The sequence below is a fragment of the Calypte anna genome, chromosome 17 (assembly GCF_003957555.1).
Source record: "Calypte anna isolate BGI_N300 chromosome 17, bCalAnn1_v1.p, whole genome shotgun sequence".
NCBI lineage: Eukaryota > Metazoa > Chordata > Aves > Apodiformes > Trochilidae > Calypte > Calypte anna.
Window position 1 is genome coordinate 7600924 of NC_044262.1, and position 22175 is coordinate 7623098.

Below are 22175 nucleotides of genomic sequence, written 5' to 3' on the forward strand. Positions count from 1 at the left end.
AAAATTGGTGCATAATGTTGAAAGCAAGTACCTGGAATCATTTGCACAATGGCCTGTTAAATAAAATGACCCTTTAGCTGCACTAGTAACTCTCTACTCATGCTTTTTTGTTTGTCTTTGTGCTTGTCAGTACTATTTCTCTTCTACCTTTTTTGCAGTATGTTTACTTCTACAATGATGTGATCTTGTTATTTTTATTTATTTATGAATGTGAGTGGAGTTTTTTTGGCTTTCATAATATCAGGCTTCTTCCCCCCCCAGTTAGCATCTTTCAGTGTAATTCTTTCCCTTCCAGGTTCGTGTGATGAAAGACAGTGATCCATCTTGGAAGCCTACTTTTATTGTAAAACCTGATGGAGGATGCCAAGGGGATGGAATCTACCTCATTAAAGACCCAAGTGACATCAGGCTGACAGGAAGCATCCAGAGCCGCCCTGCTGTGGTCCAGGAATATATCTGCAAACCACTGCTTGTTGACAAACTGAAATTTGATATTCGTCTTTATGTCTTACTGAAATCTTTAGAACCCTTAGAGATTTATATAGCCAAAGATGGACTTTCTAGATTTTGTACAGAGCCCTACCAAGAGCCCACTCTGAAAAATTTGCACCAGGTTTTTATGCACTTAACCAACTATTCACTGAATATCCACAGTGGGAATTTCATCCATTCTGACAATGCAAACACTGGCAGCAAGAGGACTTTCTCAAGCATTCTGTGCAGACTGTCTTCCAGAGGAGCTGATGTCAAAAAGCTGTGGTCAGACATAATTTCACTGGTGATTAAAACAATTATTGCACTGACACCAGAACTGAAAGTTTACTATCAGTCTGACATACCAGCAGGAAAGCCTGGGCCAACTTGCTTCCAGGTAGGTTGGAGTTTCTGCCAGGAATGTGATTATTTCTGTAAGTGAATTAATTTGCTGGATGTTCAATTCCTTTTCTAAAAGCTGTCCCCAGTTATGCTGCTGCTCACTGCTTGGCTGTAGTGCAACCACTGAATGGTGCAACCTGGGTGATGCATTGCATGAGCTCAGAGCTTTGATTCTTTTCACCCACGTTGTACCTTGCAAATCTATCCCCTGACCTATGTTACTACTTTTCAGAAACTTACCTGGAGAATTTTCAGTGGGTGTCAGTCATTAGTAGCAGTATTCACTCCAGTTTCCATCTTCTAGATGTTACAACTCTGAAGCTTTGCAGCTTCCTCATGCAGCTATGATGATGGGAATTTTAAGACCCTTCTGTCACAGATGCTAAGGTTCCTTGCTGTAGATGCAGCATTTAGAGATGTGGGTGGTGTGGAAGTAGATTTCAGTAGAGATTCAGCAATATAGCTTGGTTCTCAGTTATTTCTCTGTTGTCCCTCAAATGTTTCTTCCTCCTGAGTGCTGACATTTGTCTGACCATTGCATTCTCTGCAAGCACACTGTGAGCTGAATGGAAGTAACACATTGCTTCTTATGCACAGATTTTAGGGTTTGACATTCTCCTGATGAAAAACTTGAAGCCCATGTTACTAGAAGTAAATGCAAACCCCAGCATGAGAATAGAACATGAGCAGGAGGTAAGGCCTCTCAACATAACAGTGAGATTGGAAGGAAATTGTTTAAGTTTGGTTTTGTGGTCTTTTTCCTTGTTTGAAAGATGAAAGCTGTCTGCTAATATGAAACCTTCAAGGTTCTCTGTAATTTTCTGCTTTGAAATCATTGCTAATCTTATACACTGGAAATATGACTTATTGGAATGGTGAAAGCTCTTCATCATCTATGTCATAAATACATTTATTCATCATGCAGTTGATTTAATTGTGTTTAGAGCATTACTAATTTTTTTTTCATGTTTGTATACATAATATAAATGGTAACATTGGCAACAATCTTTCTTCTTCAATACTTAGTTTACTAGAGAAACTTGCCAAAAATATCTTGCTGAAAATGTTCAGGTGGTTGTGTTCCCTTTAAGAAGTATTTTGTTAATCTGTCATTGTGTATTTAAAACATTTGTATCATGCATAAGGTTTGAGTGTATGTGGAATAAATAGTCCTTAACTCTGTACTAAGTAATTGTATCCCTTTGTAATTTAAAGCTTTCTCCTGGAGTATTTGAAAATGTTCCAAGCCCTGTTGATGAAGAAGTGAAAGTAGCTGTTATCAGAGACACTCTTCGGCTGGTGGACCCTCAGAAAAAAAAGAGGAAAGATATCCAGTAAGTGTTTTGACTTTCCTTGGTGTTTTTGCATCAGTGCCTTGCAATAATTATAAAAGTGAAATATGTTTTTTTCCACTTCTGTTAGTTTATTCAGCACAATATATTCCTGACCCTGTGATTTCTTTTACATCCACAGTGTTACCTCTAAAAAAAGCCTGCAGTATCCTAATTGGTGGTGTGGTACAAAAAGAGTGCTCAGATGTGTGGCTCTGCCAGGGGAAGGTTAGGGGAAAAGCCAATTCCTGCTACTTTCTGCTGGGTGGTAGTGAGTCCCCTGAATGGCATTCTGATAGCTCAGCACTGACCACTTCACCTGCTCCTTTCTTATAGCAGGAGAGTGGAAAGAGCCCTGGAAATGCTGTAGCCTAAGGAATTTGCCCACAAACTGATAGGAAGTGGGCTGTATCAGTTCCCCTGGAACAGATTACCTTTGGTTCAGAGCTAATGCAAATAATTCAGTAACTCAGGTTCATTTGTTTTTACTTTAATTGAGGCCTCTTTAAAAATCAAAACAGCCATAAGATGTAAATTTGAGTATTAATTTGCTTCCAAGTCACAAATTGCTCTGAATGAACTGCCCCATTGGAGCTGAAAAGTATGAATATTGTATTTGGAAATTGCTTCCTGGATCTGTGATAATAAACATAGTTAAATCTGTGATCTAGAAACGAGAGGAACTGCCTGAAGCAGCTTGTGCAGAAATGCTTAGGGTGGGATCAGGCTGAGAAATAATATCTTCTTTTTTTTCAAACACCTTGTTTTAAGCATTTCCTCAGAAACATGAAAGGGAGAGAGGTTTTTTTAATTTTCTTTTGAGTCCCTTGAAATTCTTGCTTGTAGGCCTGCCACCACACTAGAATATTGATTTTCTTCTCCTGGCACTTAGTGACAAGCTTAAAGATGTTATTCATGCTGCACAGTGATTTCAAGGGCAAACTGGCTGTCCTTGTGTAGACAGAGTTCCATGAGCCAGACATGACTGATAATACTTAAGGTTCTGTATTAACTGTATTATTATTATAAGATCAAGCTGTTCTTTCAGAGGCAGTGCCCCACACAGAGGTTGCTGTAGTAAGTATACAAAAGTCTTGCAAATCAATCTCTACTGTGTGTTACCTGTATTTAACTTTCACCCTTAAGATTACCTCAGTGCACAGAGCTGAAAAAAGATCATTTTCTAACCTGTAATTATGTACACTTTTTTTAATGCTGAAGTTATGTCAGGCATTCATTAATGATGTATTAGATATGTAAAAAAAAAGGCAAATGATAATTACAAATATATTCCTGGAGAACAGTGGTGTGTGTGGAACACTCATGCACTGAGGATTCATCTCTGATATGTTTTGAGTACTAAATAATTTATAACAGGATTAGCTGGTGATGAGATAAAACCACTGGCTCTTCACTGCAGGAATCCATCAGTGATGCAGCTTTTGTTCAGGATAATCTGGTTAGCAGCACATCTTGATGAATACCTGTGTGTCTTCACCATCAGTCAGTACCACTTCTTGCTGCAAAGGGCAATATTTAGGTAACTTTTTGTGTGGGTACACAGGAACTGCCCACTTGTGCAGCTGAGATTTACCCTTTCTTCTTCCAAGTGCTTTTTATTGAGCTGGGCATGGTGTGTGGAGCTGCTTCAGGGAGACATGAGCTTGCAGTGAGCTTCAAGTCAAGGATCTCATCCTGAGCACTGCAAAGTAAAAGCACTGAAGAGAGGAGCTGAGCACCAGCTGCTTTTGCCTCATCATCACTAGCAAAGGTTTTTTCACTTTGTGTCCTGCCCCTTGCTTGTTTTAGTGCATTTCAACAGTTTCAGCACTTCCAGCAGTTGTGTGCTCCCACGTTCCCTCTCCAAACACTCCCACCAGGAACTGCAGAGAATTGGTGTGATTTCTCTCTTTGCAGAAGAAAGATAATAACTAATAATCAACTGGAGATAGAAAGCTGCAGAGTACTTTACCTACACTGTAATCTCCTGCTAGTCAAATTGCACCTGGCAGCAGGGAAAGCAACATTTGGACAGTTGATAGAAGAAAAAATTCTGAGAGCTTTCCTGTTCTGACAGGTAACCAGCAGCAAGCACTGCAGACTCTGGTTTTGATGCTAATTAGGTAATGGACATTAATTCCAGTAAAGTTTTAATGATAGATATCTGAGTTTGAACACACAGGGGAAATACTGAGGAGTCTGAGCTGTGTCTCAGGTAAATATTCTGCTGCGGAGATGGATTTGATTTCCCTCTAATTATCTCCCAGATTAAAATAAATGAAGCATCTAAGTGAATGTGAGTTTTAGAAGTCATCCTGAAGTACTTAATTATCAGGAAAGATTAATAGCTCAATTTTTTTTTTAGTTTAATTTTTCCTCATCTTTATGGAGTTTTGATTATTTTTTCCTCTCTCCTTTCATGTGACATACAACACTGAAAAATAAGTTGAATAAAATCAGTTTATCATACCATACAAATCTATTAATTTTTCCAACACAGTTCCAATCTTTATGTGCACCAGATCAACCAGCTGGTTGTTGTCATCAGGAGGGAGCTCTCCCTTTTGGGTGAGAAATCTAGTGTAAAAGAAGATGAGGAAATGTAAACTATTTTTTCTTTTTACTTAATATATTCAAAGCATCATGTAGAGCAGGTTGCACGTGTCCCTTACCTGGACTGGGTGTGCATTTTGTCCAAGACTGCAGTAGGCAACATGGTCAGAAAGCTTTGCTGTGCCAGACTTGGGGAAATTCTTGTCAAGTATTTGGACTTTGCTCCTGCTGTTGCTACAAGGAAATTTGTATAGGATTAAATTTGCTCTGAATTTCCTTCTGGCAGCAGAGGTGCTGCTCACAGCCTGCTGAAGGTGAGAGAAGACTTCAGCTAAAGGAAATTTTCCACAATTGAATGAATGGTCTAATGACACAGAACAACATTTGAAGTAAATCAACGTTACTTATGTAAACAGCAGTTTAATTAAGATAATCACTGATGCAAATCACTGGTGCCTCCAACAGAAAATCCATTTCAAACAGCTTTGCAAACTTCAGCCTTTTTTGTGCCTATTTTTGAATTTTTGTAGCAGTAAAATCTTTTAATTTCAGTGTTTGTTTAATTATTACCAATTTATTCTTTTTGGAATTGCAGTAGATTTTTGAAGACCAAAAAGGACTTTCAGTCTTGTATGTAAATCTTGTCTGTTCTTCCCTGGGTGTTAGATGTAAACTCTTTGTGGGGTAATTGCAAGCTGTGAGTATTATTTGGAGTGGATGTGCTCTAAATGGCTTAGGAAGATCATTTATATCATCTCATCAATGTTAATGACCTGCTTTCCTGTCCTGTCAAAAATATTTGTGCCCTAGTTTGTTAATGCTAATTAATCCAGAGATAATAAGGGACTTCTTTATGTTTTTGTTTCTGTTTATTTTGTGTCCCAGTATGATCTCTTCCATTTATATGCCTAGTTTTTGCATATTTTAAGACAGAAAATAAGCTTTTTATTCTTTTGACAAAGAAAGCATAGTATTATGACATGTTTGTCTTTAGAAATATGAGTTGCTCATGGAATAAAATTTGCTTTTTCCTTGCTAGAGATGATGAAGGTGCAGCCCCATAAGTAATATAATGACTTTTATTCAGCACTGATATAGCCATTGACAGAAGAAAGGATTGAAACACTTTGGAAATGAAATGTGGTTTAATCTTTTGCTGTTATAAAAACAATAAATTCATTGTGCCCACAAAAATGAGTCGTTTTGTTTTATTACCTATTATGGTATTGCTGCCTCATTGCCAGTTTATCTTGAGTGCTGTTCTCTGTATGTACCACTTGAGTGATTTTCTGTTTGAATTCAGACTTGAAATTTATTTGTTATGTTCTGATTTTTTTTTTTGTTCTTCTTTTAAAAATATGTTGGGTATAATTCCCTGAGTTCTGTGGCTCCAGCAAATGTCAAATCTTTATTAATTGATTTTCTAAGCAGGAGGAACCCCAGTGTGGTCTGTCTTAAATTTTTGCAAGATCAGCATGCAAACATTGGCTAATGTTCACAGAGCACACTGTAAATATTAATGTGTGTCAGTTGGACTTTTTTCCTCTTAAGTGCTGTGTAGTTAGGAAGCAGTTCTAATCAGGGCTTTGTAGACCTTACTACAGGAATGATCTTACTCTTTTCTTGCACAAAACAAGGTGATTCATTTTTTCCACTGTGTAGATCAGGTATCTTTCTCAGTTTAAATGTTTTGTTTTGATATAGAACAAAATTACATATTAACAATCTGTATTAAATGAATGTCCAGAAATTAATGTGTTTTCTATTCGTGTACTTTCTGCCTTAAATATTGTTTGTGAAAGTGGCAGCTTCTTCAGGAGATGTTTCCTGCTGTGCTATGGGTGTAACCTTGTCCACAAATTGCAAGAAGAATGTGGGTCTGCACTTGTACAGGCCTTTCAGTAATGTTTCCAAGATGTTTTTCAAATCTTTTAATATATATTGAGGTGCAATTTTCTGCTTCCTTGAAGAGGGGAAAAGAAATTATGAAAATCACTTGTGTGGCTCTATTCCAGTTGTTTTCCTGATATTTTTGTTCAGTTTTGTAACCTCCCCTGATGTTTGTATTATGTTTAATAGTGATATGAAAACATAATGTGCAAAATGTCTTGAATGTGACTATCCCAGCTTTTGCTGATGATAAAGTCATCTGTGCTGTTGAATACTCTGTTTATCTCACTGTATTCTCAGGTTATGCTTGTGTGACAGGGGTGGTTTAACAGGGTCAGGAACGGGGGGCATAAACATCTGGAGAGAGTGGAGGGGGGAACACTGGTGTTACAGCCACCTCTGATCAGACAGTGATGACTGTTCTATGGTCTGGATAGAATCTCTTAATTTCCACTTCTGTGAATAACTGCACTGTGTTCTGCAGGGATTCATTGCTCAGGGTTGTCAGTGCCTTTTGCATTATATGGGGTGAGTTTAGTGCTGGTAAAAAATAAGCATGCAATAAAGATAGCTGTGCTGGTAGCGTGGGGTTTTTTGGCTTCCATTTGCTAATTGCTTTTATGAGCTGACTGCTTGATTCTTGTGTCCCTTTGCTATCACTTGGAAGTCTGGTCAGGTTTTCAACTATTCAAATGCATCTTAAGCACCACCTCTTCATTCCAAGGCTCATTTCTGCCCGAGAGTGTATAAAGTCGTGTGTGTGGCTTTCTTGAGATTGATCTTTCTACTCTGGCTCATTCTGGAAGCTGACACAATTTTTTTTTTTTTCTCCATCAGTCAAAATGACCCAGCATTCATATTCAGGATCATTCTGCCCGAGCCCTTTGAAAGCACATTGAATTAGACCCTTTCTCTTTCCTTGAGGGCTTTTTGGTTTATTCCTTCATCAGGCAATCTGCCAGCTTCAGTATCAGCTCTTGTCTGTTACATTAGCCTGTGCAGCTTTTGATGAGTTAGACATGGGGGAGATTTCTAAATGTGATGTTTGTCAATGTTCCTTCAGCTCAGATTAGTGAAACATTAACTTGGTTTTTCTGTAGTTGGAGAGTATTTATTTTTACTGCTATCTCTCATCCTGCTCAACAGCCTCAACTACTCTGTTCCTTTTTGTGAAGCCAATGTTATAGGTGCCTTATCTTTGCTCTCTGCTCTTGCTTTTCCAACTATTTATCTGCTTCATCCTTAAGAGCTTTTAACCTTTCTCCTATTGATTGGAACAGACCCTGTTGGAAATTCTACAAACTCCAATGTGAGAAGTCCCTCCTTGAAGGGAAGGATCTGGCAGCGCTTGCCTCGCAGAATAATTCTCCTTTGGTTTTAAGAGGCACTTAGAGACTACAACACCAGAAAATAAACTGCTGAGTGCAGAACAGTGGCAAATGATCAGAATGTGCTGTGGCAATGACATTGAGGGACTGCTGGAAGTACTTAGAATGTACTAAGCAAGCAAATTGATGACAGGCCCAGTTCATTAAAAAATTTTAATGGACAGGAATTGGTACGGGTTGCAGAATTGTAAAAGGTTTCTTTTTTTTTTTGCTCTCTGAAATTAATTGGTCCAAACCCCTCGTATGCTTTTGCAGTAATTGGTGTGCTGCAGTGCCCCTGGCTCCAGTGTGAACCTGAACCTGGTTTTATGTTATCAGATTGCAAATGGAGATTGGTTTGTCCAATTAGAGTTGAATCACAATGTTTTGAGATGCAGCTAATCTAATTACATTTTTATTGACTTCTCTTTTCTTTCTTTTTCGCTCTCTAAAATGTCTAGTGAGCAATAAGAAGGATTGAAAATAAACTGAGCAATGTGACCTGTCAAAAGCATTTCCATAAAACCTGAACTTTCCAGCCATCCTGATATATCCAAACGTGCTGTAGCAATTCTAGCTCCTGGATAATCACACTGTATTTTATCTTAAGTTGATTGTTAAGAAGTCCTTTGGCTTTCTTTTCTCTTATGATGATTTTTAAATGAAAAGAAAAACTTTGTAATAAAATAGAGCCAAGGAAGGTTTTATCAGAATATGCTACTTTCCTCTGGGCTTTGCAGTGCAGCCACAAAACTTGCTGTATCTTCAAGGTCTGCCCAAGAAGAAAGGAGGTGAGGAATAAAGCAGGGTGGCTGCTTTGTCTCCTTCCAAATGGCAGAAAAATGAATGTGGAGGCAGTGGCTCTAAATAAATTTTTGCATTCAGTTATTTGATTGGAGGTTATAAGGCAACAGAACCTGGCTTAGGGCACTCTGTGTTTTGCATCCCTCATACCCAGAAGTGCTGGCTGGGACAGGAGGGGTTCAGTCCACTCCCTGCAGCCCAAGACCCACACTAAGAGCTCAGCTCCACAGCTGAAGCTGCTTTGGTGTGGGCTCCTGCTTTGTCTGAATTCTAACACTTTTTTTTCTGTTGTTTTTTGTTGTTTTGGGCTTTTTAAACACAAACTCAGCAATACTTCAAAGCATCCCTGGGAACTTTGTTGCATACATATGTTTGCTGGATCCAGCCATTGCTGATGGCAAACTTCAGCTGAAAACAGAAAAAATTTAGATTAAACATGGCCAGAAACTTACTCAGAGTTTTTTGATGTGCTGTGTTGTAATAATTTCTGGTTACTGCTTTCCTGTCTGGAACAGCATCAGTCTAAAAAATAACAGATACACATGACAGCTGGAAATACCAATTTATTTGTTTTTATTTTCCATCTGCAGGAATACTGTGATTTGTTGGGAAAGTTGAAAACCATACCTTTTCCTGAAAAGCTGTTTACTTCTCAGGAGTTTTTGTTTGCTCTTTGTTTGGGTTTGGGGTTTTTTGTGTTTTTATTTGTTTTGTTTTGTTGTTTCATAACAGGAGGGCAAATGCAAGCACTTATTTTACTAGGATTTTATTTTAAATAGCCCTGGAATCCGAAATGAATTAAAAGCAGAGATTATTTATCAGGTTTTTTTTGCAGGACCTTTATTACTCTCATCAGCTTTAGGCCACTAGCAGTTTACATCTTAAACATTACCCACAGTGAGTCTGAATATTAGATCATAGCAATAGCTGAGAACTGTTTGTTTATTCCCCTGTTTTACTCACATGATAATGGTGAGGGAGTGCAAAGCAGATTTTTAAGGGACAGAAAAATTAAGTGCTTGGGATTTTGGCTTGACTTATACACAGACATTGAGCAGAAAAATAATGTTGTCCCTCTTCCACATATCCTTCAGGTGTCAATTCTGCAGGATCTTGGTTTTATTACATCAATCACAAGCAGCTTAAGGCTTCCAAAAACATAGTCACAGACAGATGTTGAGCCTGTCTGGGGATTAGAAATATCCTCTTCCATTAAGTATAAATTAACTTAATCACCAGGTATGAAAGATAAGCAGCATAAACATCATTCCCTGAAGCTTTCATTAAAATTAAAATTCTATTTAAAACTAGGCTCACATTTTCTATGACTTGATCCCCCTTCAAACAGATTATATCTGCTGTAAATTTTACAATGACAGAGTGACAGAAATTCATGTATTGGGGGCAGTGATGCTCTCTGTAATGCAACTCCTGCTGCTTGTCATGATTTAGCAGAGGAGCTGATTGGCTTCTTTTTAAGAAATAATTGCTCTCAAGTCTGAAAAAAATGAGAAAGCACTGAAACTGCCTAGCACCCAGTTGCCAGAAAATGAAAGCATCAAGGCCCATGACTTAAGAGCAGTGTGATCATCAGCAGTGTTGTTTTGTGTGTGCAGAATTCACCTCCTTTCACAGGAGGATTATTGCTGAGGAAATGCAATCACCCCCCTGCGTTCTCCTCCACTGCATGACAGGGGAAAGCTCCTTGGCTCCCCTCAAATAACCATGACTGCTTTCTAAGAATTATTTCCACATGGGGAAGAATACCGTGGGGTTTAGGTTTTTTTGTGTTCCACTGGAAGACACTTGGTGGTCTAATTTAGTGTTTGTTTCAATATAATATCAGGCTTTACAACTGGTTTGACTTTGCAGTATCCTGTATTGCTGTTTTTAAGCCACACTTTTCTAAAGAAAAAAAAGTGGAGGAATAATGAGGTGCACGAGTACCTTAAAAGCAAATAGTGAACATAAATCTCCAAGGAATATTAAAAGTTATCTCCACAAAGAAGAAAGAAAAAAAAAAGTCCATATTTAATGATCTTGTCCTGTAATAATTTTGTGCTAGAGTGAAACTAAGTCCTTTCAATGCAGGCTTTGCATTACTTACCCATTAATTCATTAGAGTAATGCCATATTTTCTGCAGCACTCAAATAGATGAGGGGTAATAGCTTAAGCATTCACTGCTTCTGTTACATTAAAAGTATTAAATCTTTAATGCAAACTGATATTACCATTATTATATAAAAAAAAAAAAGTTCAAAATAAAGAATCCCTATTAATAATTAGGAAATAACAATTTTTGCAGCTGATTGCACCTGAGACTCCTCAAATGCCTTTCCTCACTTTCATGGTTTAAACTATGTATTAGGAAGTGCTGTAGAAATCAAAACTGGGGTCAAGTGCAATCCTTCCATCCAGCTGGGTGTTCATCCCAGGACTGCAGTCTCAGCTTTGTGTCTCCAGGGATGTCTCCTCCTTGCTCTGCTGGCTCCTGGCACCTCCTGGCTTTAAAAACTTGCAGGGATGGATGGGGCTTCCACCACCTCTCTGGGCATCCTGTGCCAGTGTCTCACCACCCCATGGTGAACAACTTCCACCTATATCTCATCTAAATCTCCTCTAGTTTGGCAGTGCCAAGTACACCAGGCAGTGGTACTTGCATGCCTTTAAAATCAGGCATGCTGATGTTAAAATTATTGCAGGACTTTGATTTTTTTTTTTTTTTCCTACTCTCCTTGTCCCAGGCAAAACACAGAGTGACAGTGGATCAAGCTTTACCAGTGCCATAGTGAAAGGCTGGGCTGGAAAGGAGGGAATGCTAGGTTTAAACTATGTGTTAGGAAGTGCTGTAGAAATCAAAACTGGGGTCAAGTGCAATCCTTCCATCCAGCTGGGTGTTCATCCCAGGACTGCAGTCTCTGCTCTGTGTCTCCCAGGGATGTCTCCTCCCTGCTCTGCTGGTTCCTGGCACCACCTGGCAAGGTAGAAATTGAGCAAACCCAGATTTAGCTGCAGTGTTGCTGCTGATTTCCAAACCTGTTGGAAATCAGGTTTGAAATAGTTTACTGGTTTGAGTTTCGTTTTAAAATACAAAGGATTTAACACAGTTTTTTACATGAGCTTCTCAAGGTTTTGGGTTTGGAAACTCCAGTCTTTCCTGTCTGTGATATGGAAGTGTCTGCAATATTCTTATTGTGGTTTTTTGTGTCTTGTGGGGTGGAGCAAGTCGGGACCCACAGTTAAGTTTCTAAGTCTTGGAAACACTTAACTGGCAATGTGTTAGGCAGCAAACTTGGGGATTCTTTTGTTTTCTTTCAGAAGCTATTCAATCCTTAATGAAGAGCAATTATTCTTATAATAAATGCACCCAATCTGGAGGGGCAGCAAACCATCCTCAGGAAAGGGACTGATGTCTGAGGAGCTCAGTGCATGGCAAAAAACTGAATCCCCTGGGACAGAAATGGGCAGCTGCTGCCACTCATCTTCAGGAAGCTGATAAAGTGTTTTGGTTTTGTTAAGCAAATGGAAAGGCCAGGGAGTACATTTTGAATTTGTCCTTGGGTTCACCTACAAAGTGTTGCCAGCTCTCAGGAGCAACCCCAGTGTGTTCCATCTCTTACACCCTGCAGAGCTAAAGCAGTGTGAGGCTTTCAAGGTGCAGGTAAAGCTGGATGTGGTCCTGTTCATGATATAGTTAAAATCGAAGTGGTTTTTTTCTTCTAACTGGGAGAGAATGTGGGTTTTTTCTTCTTTGAGAGATGGAAATTCCAACTGCTTTCAGCACCTTCTGCTTCCAGGAGGCAGGACAGCTGCTGCATTTTCAATATGTATTTTGGATGATGTGAAGTTAGTTGTCTGCCAACAGCATGGTGATTATCAATCCTTTTCCATGTCATGGATTCTGCTCTTTGGAATTTGGACTCTTTACTGTGGTTGCTTTGACTCCTCCAAAGCATTCCCAAAATATTGAATAAACTATATAAAAGCAATAATGTTTCTAACATACGTTCAAAAATCTCTTACTCTGTGGGCTTTAATATTCTTGTAATACTTTTATTTTTTTGTAACTTTATTATTATTTTGAAAGGAGGAAGTTCTAGTGCTGTCCATGTGTTTTACCTTGCCAGAGGGTGAAGAGGAGATGAATATTCAGTTTCTTCAAAATGGAACTTGCAAGTGGCCAGTAGAAAACCAATGCTCATTATTCACACAACAGGCAGCCAAACTGTGACACTTCTTGCTGTCACATACTGTGAGTGCTGGGACTCTGTGTTTAATAAAAGTAATGGGATTAGTTCATAAGAGAAAATTCCTGACTGGTTTATAATGCATGGATGCTGCTCTGGCTTTGTCTTACTGTTTCCTAAAGGATTTATTTCCAAGAATGGGAACACGAACATATTTCATACCTACAAACTTCAGGAACAAAACATGGTTCTGTTTCTTGTGAGGTCCCCATATGTAGTCTGGTGATAAATGGGTTGGTATAAAGATTTGTCATGCAAAATACTCTCTGCTTTTAACTGTGTTAGCATGGTTCTTGCTTTGAGAATAGAGGCTCAGCTGAGGGAATAATTACAGCTTCAGAATCCAGAACATAGTATTTTCTTTTATTAGGTAAGCAGTTGTCAGCTGATACCAAAATTGCTTAATTTATACTTCTAACAATGCCCTAAATGTTAAATATATCAAGTGAGTCTCCTTAGAAATACTAATATTGTTATTTCTACCCAATTTTTCTCTGAACTTTATAGCTAAATTTTATATACAAGTACACAAAATGCTGCAATTTTTTGAAGCCTTTAATTAGTAGTTGCAAATTTGTTTGTCCCTTATCAACTTGCATTTGCATAAAGATTAAGGCCATTTGGAATGAAAGGGATAAAGCATAGATGGAGGAAACATTAATAAATTAGTAATCATGTATAAAAGATAAGTAGTCTTCGATGTCATTTCCATAAGCTTTATTAAAATTGAAATTCTTTTTTTTAAAGATGCTGCTAATATTTGCTCTGCAGTTGATGGTTTCTAAAGAGAGGTCTGTCATGAGGTGCAGAATTAGAGAAATTAATGTATCGAGGTCAGACATTAGTATGGAAATTAAGCTTTGCTTTTATTCTGGATGGCAACAGCAGCATTACCTTCTATTTGACCTTTCATTCATTGAGCCTGACTCAGCTCTGTCAGTCAAACCCATTAATCCTAAGGAGCAGCACTGAAGTGCAGGGCTCAGCTTTCTTCTCCTCCCCTTGCCTGCTGGAATCCCCTGGGAACAGAGCTGCTGGAGGCACCCTGGGGGAGGTTCTCTGCCTGCAGGTTTGGTGCAGAATTCTGGAGTTGCTGATCCTTCCCCCCCCTAAGCTCCCTGCAGCACTTGGCCATGGGCATTTTGCATGATTTTTAGGGAAACCAGGGCTGGGTGGTAGCTCCAAGGGGAAGCTCTGACAACACAGAGTGGAAGATGTTTCTTGGAAGTCACTTTCTGGAGTAAGGAAGGGCTGGATGGGGGTGTAGGAGCTTTCAACAGGCAACAGGACAAAAATAGATTTGTGTTTTCCAATGGACTGGTGAGTTGATGGTAGGAATGGAGGTGAAACCTCCCCATATCTTGTGGTTGTTGGATTTGGAGCTGTTATTTCTGCTTTTTGTAGCTGTAGTGCCAATGCTGCCCCTGGCCTTTGGGTGGGTGACCCGTGGGTGCTGTGGCATCCTGCCCACCCTGATGTGGGGCTGGCAGCAGAATGCAGAGGGAAATGCCATGGTGCCTGGCAAGAGAGTGCCATTTATCTTCAGCTAGGGCAAAAAAATAGGTTGTGCAGGGTTTCATTGCAGAAATGTACAGATCACAGCAAAATTCTGTTTTTACAGGCACCCAGTCTGGCTGTAATATAGCTGGTGAGGCAGTTTGTCTTAATTAGCAGTGCTGAGATCGCACTGAGATTGGGTGCATACAAGTGTGTTGAATAGATCTACAGAGAATAAACTTTGATTGTAGTACTGGTGATAGCAGGGGAGAATTGTGCTCTGCAGGCAGTGGAAGTGTTTGCAGTTAAACTGAGTGTGTGGAATTTCCAATGGGACAGAGCTGGACAAACTCTGGTGCAGGTTTGCTCAAGAAAGTCTGGAAAAGGATTTATTAAAAGCCCCAAGTATAACTATCACTGTAATTCAAGTTAGATGAGCAAATTAATTAAGATCTTGTGCTTGAGAAAAGAAAACCTGAAAAAGTCTTAAGGGGGGGGGGGGGGGGGGAAGCAAGAGAACAGAAAGTTTTATGATTTGTTTTCAAAGCAATAACCTGTAAAAGAAAATGAAGAACTATAGTACTTTTTTTTTTTTTCCCTCCAAAGCTGATCCCTTTACCAGTCTCTTCAGCATTTTTATGTGTAAAAGAAAGTAAAGCTTTCAGTATAGCTTTATATTTTTTTAACTTGAAAACATTAATGATGAATGAATAGTGTTCAACCCGAAACACTCTTGAATTTAGAACAAGAAAGGGTTTCAGGGCTCCCAGGCATCATTAAAACAAGACTTATGTTACAAACAACACAACCTTCTCTCCTACAGAGAGTACACAGTTTCCCATTTGGCCAACTGGCTGAAGTTATGAACATTTAAATTAATGAGCAGACCTTTTAATCTGAAAAGTTGAAGCCTGTGTGTGCTTATTTCTTGGCAGGAGGTGCTCTTGCTCTTTCAGCAGCCAGAGGGTACTCAATGGCCCTGGAACCACCATCCCATCTTACATGAGAAAGAACAAAACTAATAATTTACTACTTCAAGCTTTACTTAACTAAAGACAACTTTGCTAAAGACAACTTAAGACTACTTTGCTGTCTGCAGTGAAGTGGAACATCACCCAAGCACTACCTAAGATTTTTATTTTTAAAGGCTTTTTGTCTCAAGAAATGATCACATTTACAGGTACTTGGTATGGATCTGCTGCCAGTTTTTTCTGTCTTGTGTGAATTCTACTTGTTCTTGATGATGGGTGCTTAGAAAAATGACTGGAAAGCAAATGCAAACCTGGATATGCTTAGTGCACCCCAGATAATTACCATCAGCTATCAGACTTTCTGAACTTCCGAGAGCAGCAATCTTGAGTTTTATCTCAATATGTCAAACAAAGGATTAAAAAAAAAAAAAGGTAAAAATATGCCATGCTGAACAAACATGTAGCATTTGTTTCAGAACACCATTATCTTCATCAGCTTTCTTTAGGGAATTTGGCAGCAACAATGAAGATGAAATAATGTATTTTGACAGTATGCACAGAGGAGTTGAAGAAAAAATAATGGGATTGCCCAGAAATTGTCTTCTGAATGGTGCCAGTCTGCATTTATGTGAACCATATTGCTTCTGAATATATTAGAATTTCTGCTTTGCAAATATATCTGGCTGCACTTTTTCTACCTTGCTTATCAGGGAAGGGAAAGGCTTCTAATCATTACTGGAAAATAAGTTTAGTCTCAGATTATTGCAGTCTCTCAACATTTCCTATTAAATGTTCCATGAAATTCCATGAAACTCATCTTCTTCCTACAAAACTAAATATGTTTGCTGATAGAAACTGTGTTGGTATTACCTGGTGTTTCCTTGTCTGTGGGGAAGACATGAGCTTGTAAAGACTTTTTGAAAGGAATCTGGATGTTCTCCAGCATCAGAGGAAATCTGGGCTGAGAAAAACAATTTCTGTGTTACAGGGAGGGGAGGAAGAAGGTTGACATGTATGGCTTTGAATGCTCAACTGTGTGGATTAAAAAAAAAATAATCTGCCATTTTAGAGAAAAATTACTCAGTGGGGCTCAGTTTTTTACCTCTGTTACTTTTTATTTTAGTGATCTAAGGAGCATTACTGGTTAAGGGAAGGAAAAGTAAGAGCTTGCAGTGACCAGGCACCCACTCTGACCTTCTTGGTGTGGTGAACCCCAGAATTTGATAAAAGAGAGGATTAGTGTAAAAGATAAAACTTCAAATGTTACAGAAAAAAGATGTGATTGTTCCCAGCTCCCAGTCAGTGCAAGGGGAGGCAGGGGTAGCTCTCACAGTTCCCCTGCATCTCTGTCCATCAGAGAATGGGCTGCTCATCATCCTTCTGACTCCTACAGCATAATTTCTGCCTTAGTATCTGTCTTGATTTTTCATTATTGTAAAGATCCCATAAAATAATGTTTGAGAAATAATAATAATTAAAAAAACAAAAAAAAAACAACCCACCCCAAACCTCATTAAGGCTAATGTAAAACCCAATTATTTTGTGTGCTACAGGTGTCAGACTCTGGATCCGGTGTCGGAAGCCAAGGAGGAGGTGCTGGAGGCTGGACAGGAGCAGGATGGTGGCCGTGGTCCTGAGCCTGGGCTCCCTTCCCTCTGCCTCAAGCAAGTGTTCCCCAAGTATGCCAAGCAGTTCAGCCACCTGAGGCTGGTGGACAGGGTGGCTGCGCTCTTCATCCGCTTCCTGGGTGTCAAAGGGACAACCAAGCTGGGCCCAACGGGGTTCCGAACCTTTATAAGGTCAGTGAGGTGCAGGGGTCCTGAGGAATTGCTTGGAATGGAGCCCAGAAGTCAGAACCCCCCTCTCCCCTGGCTTGGTGGGGCAACACTGCTGCTGCTGAGATTGGAAAGCCTGTAAATCAGTATGGAATTGGGCATTTTCCTAGGAAAGAGGCAGCTCTTTGGTTTGCTTGCATGTAAATGACTTCTGATCAGGCTCTGTAGATCCTTCTAATCACACCGTTGCTCCTTGCAGTCCCAAAGTTGGAGGGAGGTTGGAGCAAGGAGGGAAAAATCCTCCTTAGTATACTGTGATAGGAGCAGAGGGAATGGATGGAAGCTGCACCAGGGGAGGTTTAGGCTGGATGTTAGGAAATATTTTTTCACTGAGAGGGTTGTCAGGCATTGGAATGGACTGCCCAGGAGTCACCATCCCTGGAGGCATTTAAAAGGCATTTGGAGCTGGGCCTTAAGGACATGGGTTTGGAGTTGGTCAAAGGTTGGACTGGATCATCTTGGAGGTCTCTTCCAACCTAAACATTCTGTGATTCTGTGATCTCCTTGCCTGAAGTTCTTCCTTTTGGCTTAGTGCCTTCCAAAGAAACTTTTCCCTGGAAGTTCTGTTGAAGCATTGCATATTTTTTATAACTACAAATTTTTATCACACTGAGCTCCTGCTCTATGAAACTCTCTGGTAGGAAGCCAAGTCTTTATCCTAGAGCAGATGAGTGATACTCTGGGAGATGCTATTTGCAGGCTTAGTCAACATGTCAGGTTCCCAGTGAACTGCAGGAATGGCATTGAGAGACAGTGACAACCAAAATTGGGTCACTCAGGCTGATTCTGCTGGCTGGGGGGGCAGAGGCACTGCCCCTGAGCCCCAGGCAGGGATTTCCAGCCCCTGGTTGCTGAGGAATTGTGCTCTGAGGATTGGCATTGGGAAACTGCAGCTTGCAGTGGCAAGGAACTCAATTTATTTTTTTTTCACATTCTTTTATTTGTGAGAGGGTTTTTTTCATTGTTGTTTTTTATGGATATATCTTTTCTAGTCATGGTACAAATATCTCATTTTCTGTCTTTCATTGACAATGACAAAAGAAATAAGCAGCAGCAGATGTACTCTTAAAATACAGATCCTATTTCTATGCAGATGCATTTAGCATTCAGGAATGAATATAAACAATTTGATTTATACAAATTACAATATATAGAAAATGACTGAAGGCATCTGCTCTATCTACAAACCAGTGCAGGATTGTTTCCAGTTCTGTGTTTTCTATTGCTTAGTCCAGCACTAATTTGGCACTTGTCAGATGAACACAGAATAAATGCCATGATTTCCTTTTAAGAATATTAAAATAAGTTGCCATATCTCAGTGAAATAGTCTTTGCAGTTTCCTAATGCATGTTAAATTAAACTTTTTATTATAGGCAAATATTTTGATTATTTCTTCCCAGAGGATCTATACCAACTATATGTCCCTTTTCTGAGAAGCTGTCATTACTGCTCATCTCAGAAAGGATCTCGTGTGCAGGATCACTTGGGAATAACAAAAGGGCCCACAAGTCTGTGCCTGTGGGCAGATCATTGCAGAGATTACCCACTCATTTTAGCTACTCAAAATCTGTTCCCCTTCTGTAATTTCTTCATTCTAAAAAGACAACTAAAAGGAGAGCACCAGATGTCACTCTGGTCCTTGCTTAGATGCTGCCAGGGATTTTTTTGGTACCATTTAGGCCTGACCCTCACTCTCTGTTTGAAGAGAGCTCTGCTTAGTCAGCTAATGAATAAGATAATTTGAAATTATCTGGAGTTTTTGTTGGCTTTTGTTTTTTCTTTTCTGGCTAGAGATTTTGGGCAGCTTTTTGGCATATTCAGTAGTTCCAGCCAGGGCTGCCAGACATCTGGGGATGCTGGACAGGCAGCAATTCCCAGGTCCTGATGAGGCTCAGCCCACCCAGGGTCAGGTCCCCATCTGCCTGAGCTGTCCCCAGGGGTGCTCCTGATCTCCTTTGGTAATGCAGAAGGTGGAATTGTGCCCTGTCCAGGCATGAAGAAGTCATTCTGTGCCTGAAAGGTTCCCCCCAACCCGTTTCAAACTGGATCAGGCAGTCAGGTAAGAGACAGTGTAGACACTCTCTGCAGGTTTGTGTTTGGGATTTTGATGGACCAATTAATTGCATTCTGTTGCAGCCTCAGAAAGAGAACTAAGCAGTAGCCTGGGAGTAAGCTGTGTGTAACAGTCAAGTCCTATTATTTTTAATTGAAATATCCAGGAGTTTCTTTTTTTTTAAATTTTATTTATTTATTAGTTTATTTTTTTACTGCCCTCCCAGCTTTGTTGCAAAACCAAACCAAACCAAAGCGAAGCAGTTACTCTGCAATCTGACCTCCTGCCTTTTTGTGTCTAGAGCCTGACCTGGGATTGCACATGCAGGGTGGGTTTTGGTGAATGCCAGAGCTGCTTCTGGTGGTTTCTGCCTTACCCGAGTGGGCAGCAGGACCAGGGACATCCACAAGAGGTTCTGCAGGTGAAGAATTCAGGGATGTCAGTGATGTGGAGGAAATGAACACTGCTTACTTTACTGTCTGTGTGTTAATCAAAGCCTCTCACCATGGGTGTCTACACATGACATGGGCAAGCTTTGCTCTAAGTTGCCCTGGCAAAATTTTTCCTAACTTGAAAGTCTGGGTGGAATCAGAATTTCTTCTTTATTTTGTCTTTTTTTTTTCTTTTTAACAGAAACTGCAAGCTGAGTAACAGCAATTTTTCAATGGCTGCTGTAGATATCTTGTACATTGATATTACAAGAAGGTGGAACAGCATGGGAATGGAGCACAGGGAATCAGGTAACTCTTTTTTCTCACTGAGGACTTGGGGAGCTGGGGCTTCTTTGCAGGTTTGGTAGCCCAAGCACACCTGAAACATTAAGTAAAAAAACATTTGGGAAAAAAGCATCTCCATCTGAGGCACCTTCAAGAGATTCCCAGTTTTTGGCAGTTTATCCACAGCATAGATCACTCTTAGTTTTCAGTGTATTTATTGGAACAAGTTTTCTGCAAGCAAATTTTGCCTTTGTGTGACTTGTTGCTGTGTGCAGAGGAGCATTAAAAACCATTCCCAGTGGAACCTTCACCTTGATCCCAGTGTAGGAAGCATATCCACATTAGAGCAGCTTTACATGGTCTGCTGGAAACCAACCAACCCAAAAGCTGTGCAGGAGTCAGAAATGCATATGCTTGACTTCTCTTTGACTTGTGTTCCCACAAAAAGTTCCTCTGGGGACAAACAAAGCTCCTTTCCTTTCTCAGACAGTCCCTCCTGCCCAACACTACACTCCCTTTTTTCATTTTCATTGTCTTTGTGGTGGGTGAGGGAAGGACAGAGGTTTCTGCAGGAGCCTGCACAGTGCTCAGTTGTTAAAGGGGTTTTTCTGAAGGACAAGGAGCAGTGTTTTATGCCACATGCAATCCTGCAAACTGCTCCTGCAGGAGCTGGGTCACACAGCCAGCCTACCCTTCAGCTGTGCATTACCTCCCCATCTGCTTTGGTCATGTTTTTAGATCTGAGACAGTAATCTGTCACACAGCACTGTTCAGGGATTATTTTCTTGATATAATAATAGCCTAAATACTCCATTTAATATAGACAACTTAATTTCTAAAATTACTATTACATTCCCAAATGAAACTGAGTCCATAAATTTGGCTACTTTTCCGTAGCTTTTGAAAAATGTTTTGTGTTACTTAACCATAGGTAGACTGTGTGTATATGAAGTCAGATAAGGCAAAAGGAGAGCAAATAAAATAGACTGTGGACATGGCTGATAGAATAAATCCAGAATAGAAGGGGGAAAATGAAGGTTCAGTGCAGAGGCAATAGCATGGTTTCCTGTGCTGCTCTATATGGATGAGAGTCACCCTTGTTTCACATGTCTGTAAAACTTGAGAATTTTATTTAGCATTTCAGTGCGGGTGCAAATCATTTGTGTGCCCAGCTGACAGAATTCCACTGGCAAAAATAATAGAAATGCAAGTGAATCTTCAGGCTTTCAGAAATGAAGAGATTTGTTGACAGTCTCAATAAACCAGATATTTTCTAGGTGCTAAAACACAAAGCCCCATTTCTGTTGCCTTTGCCCTTGGCCCCTTCCTTCCCAGCTGTGTCCAACACAGGAGCTGCTGTGGCTGGTGTGAACCCCCAGCTTCTCCCTTTTGTCATTAAATGCTTCACAAGAGTGTTGCTGATGGGGGAGAGGGTGTGCATGCTACCAGAGGAGCTTTCCCTGCCTGCAGCTCACTCTGACTGATAAAATAATTCACTGAGCTGGCAGCTGCTGCTTTCAGATAACTCAACAATTCCTCTGCAAGCTCCTTTTACAGCCAAGATCGTAACCGACCCCAGCTGCAGCCTTAGTTGAGGGAAATTATACTTCAGAATGTAATTGTAATATTTTGAAAAGGTGCTGTTCCTGCAGCATCAATAAGGCACCGTTTAAGTTTGAAAACCCAAACCTTTCAATATCTCCTCCTCAAATAATCTTCTTAAGTGTATGTTCAAACTGGGAGAGCCAGTTAAAGCACAAAGCAGCTCTGACTGCTCCTCCTGGCTGGCATTCTGCAAAATCAATTGTACTCTGGCTTCTTAATTAAGAGTTAAAGTAGGTATTGCTTCAAGGTTTTAAATACAATAATTAGTGTTAATAAGCAGCCCACCTTCCCATTGGCTGTGGTAATGTGTTATTAGAAGGATGTGAACAAGCAGCACCTGAAGGGTCTGTACTGCAGCATGTGGCTGCTGCAGGGGACTTCTCTTTGAGAGTTTTATTATAGCAGAGAAATCTTTTGGTACTGCACCA

At 39.9% G+C, this 22175-nt stretch overlaps 1 protein-coding gene across 4 annotated transcripts in view; it reads left to right on the forward strand.

Annotated features, from left to right (window-relative positions):
* TTLL11 (tubulin tyrosine ligase like 11) overlaps positions 1 to 22175 on the forward strand; it is a 39366-nt gene that overhangs the window by 12511 nt on the left and 4680 nt on the right. For all 4 annotated transcript variants that reach the window (XM_030461341.1, XM_030461343.1, XM_030461342.1 and 1 more), the window contains exons 4-8: positions 296 to 871; positions 1474 to 1569; positions 2092 to 2210; positions 17091 to 17336; positions 20060 to 20166. In XM_030461341.1, the coding sequence (XP_030317201.1) occupies positions 296 to 871; positions 1474 to 1569; positions 2092 to 2210; positions 17091 to 17336; positions 20060 to 20166 (1144 nt within the window). The remainder of the gene's footprint in view (positions 1 to 295; positions 872 to 1473; positions 1570 to 2091; positions 2211 to 17090; positions 17337 to 20059; positions 20167 to 22175) is intronic.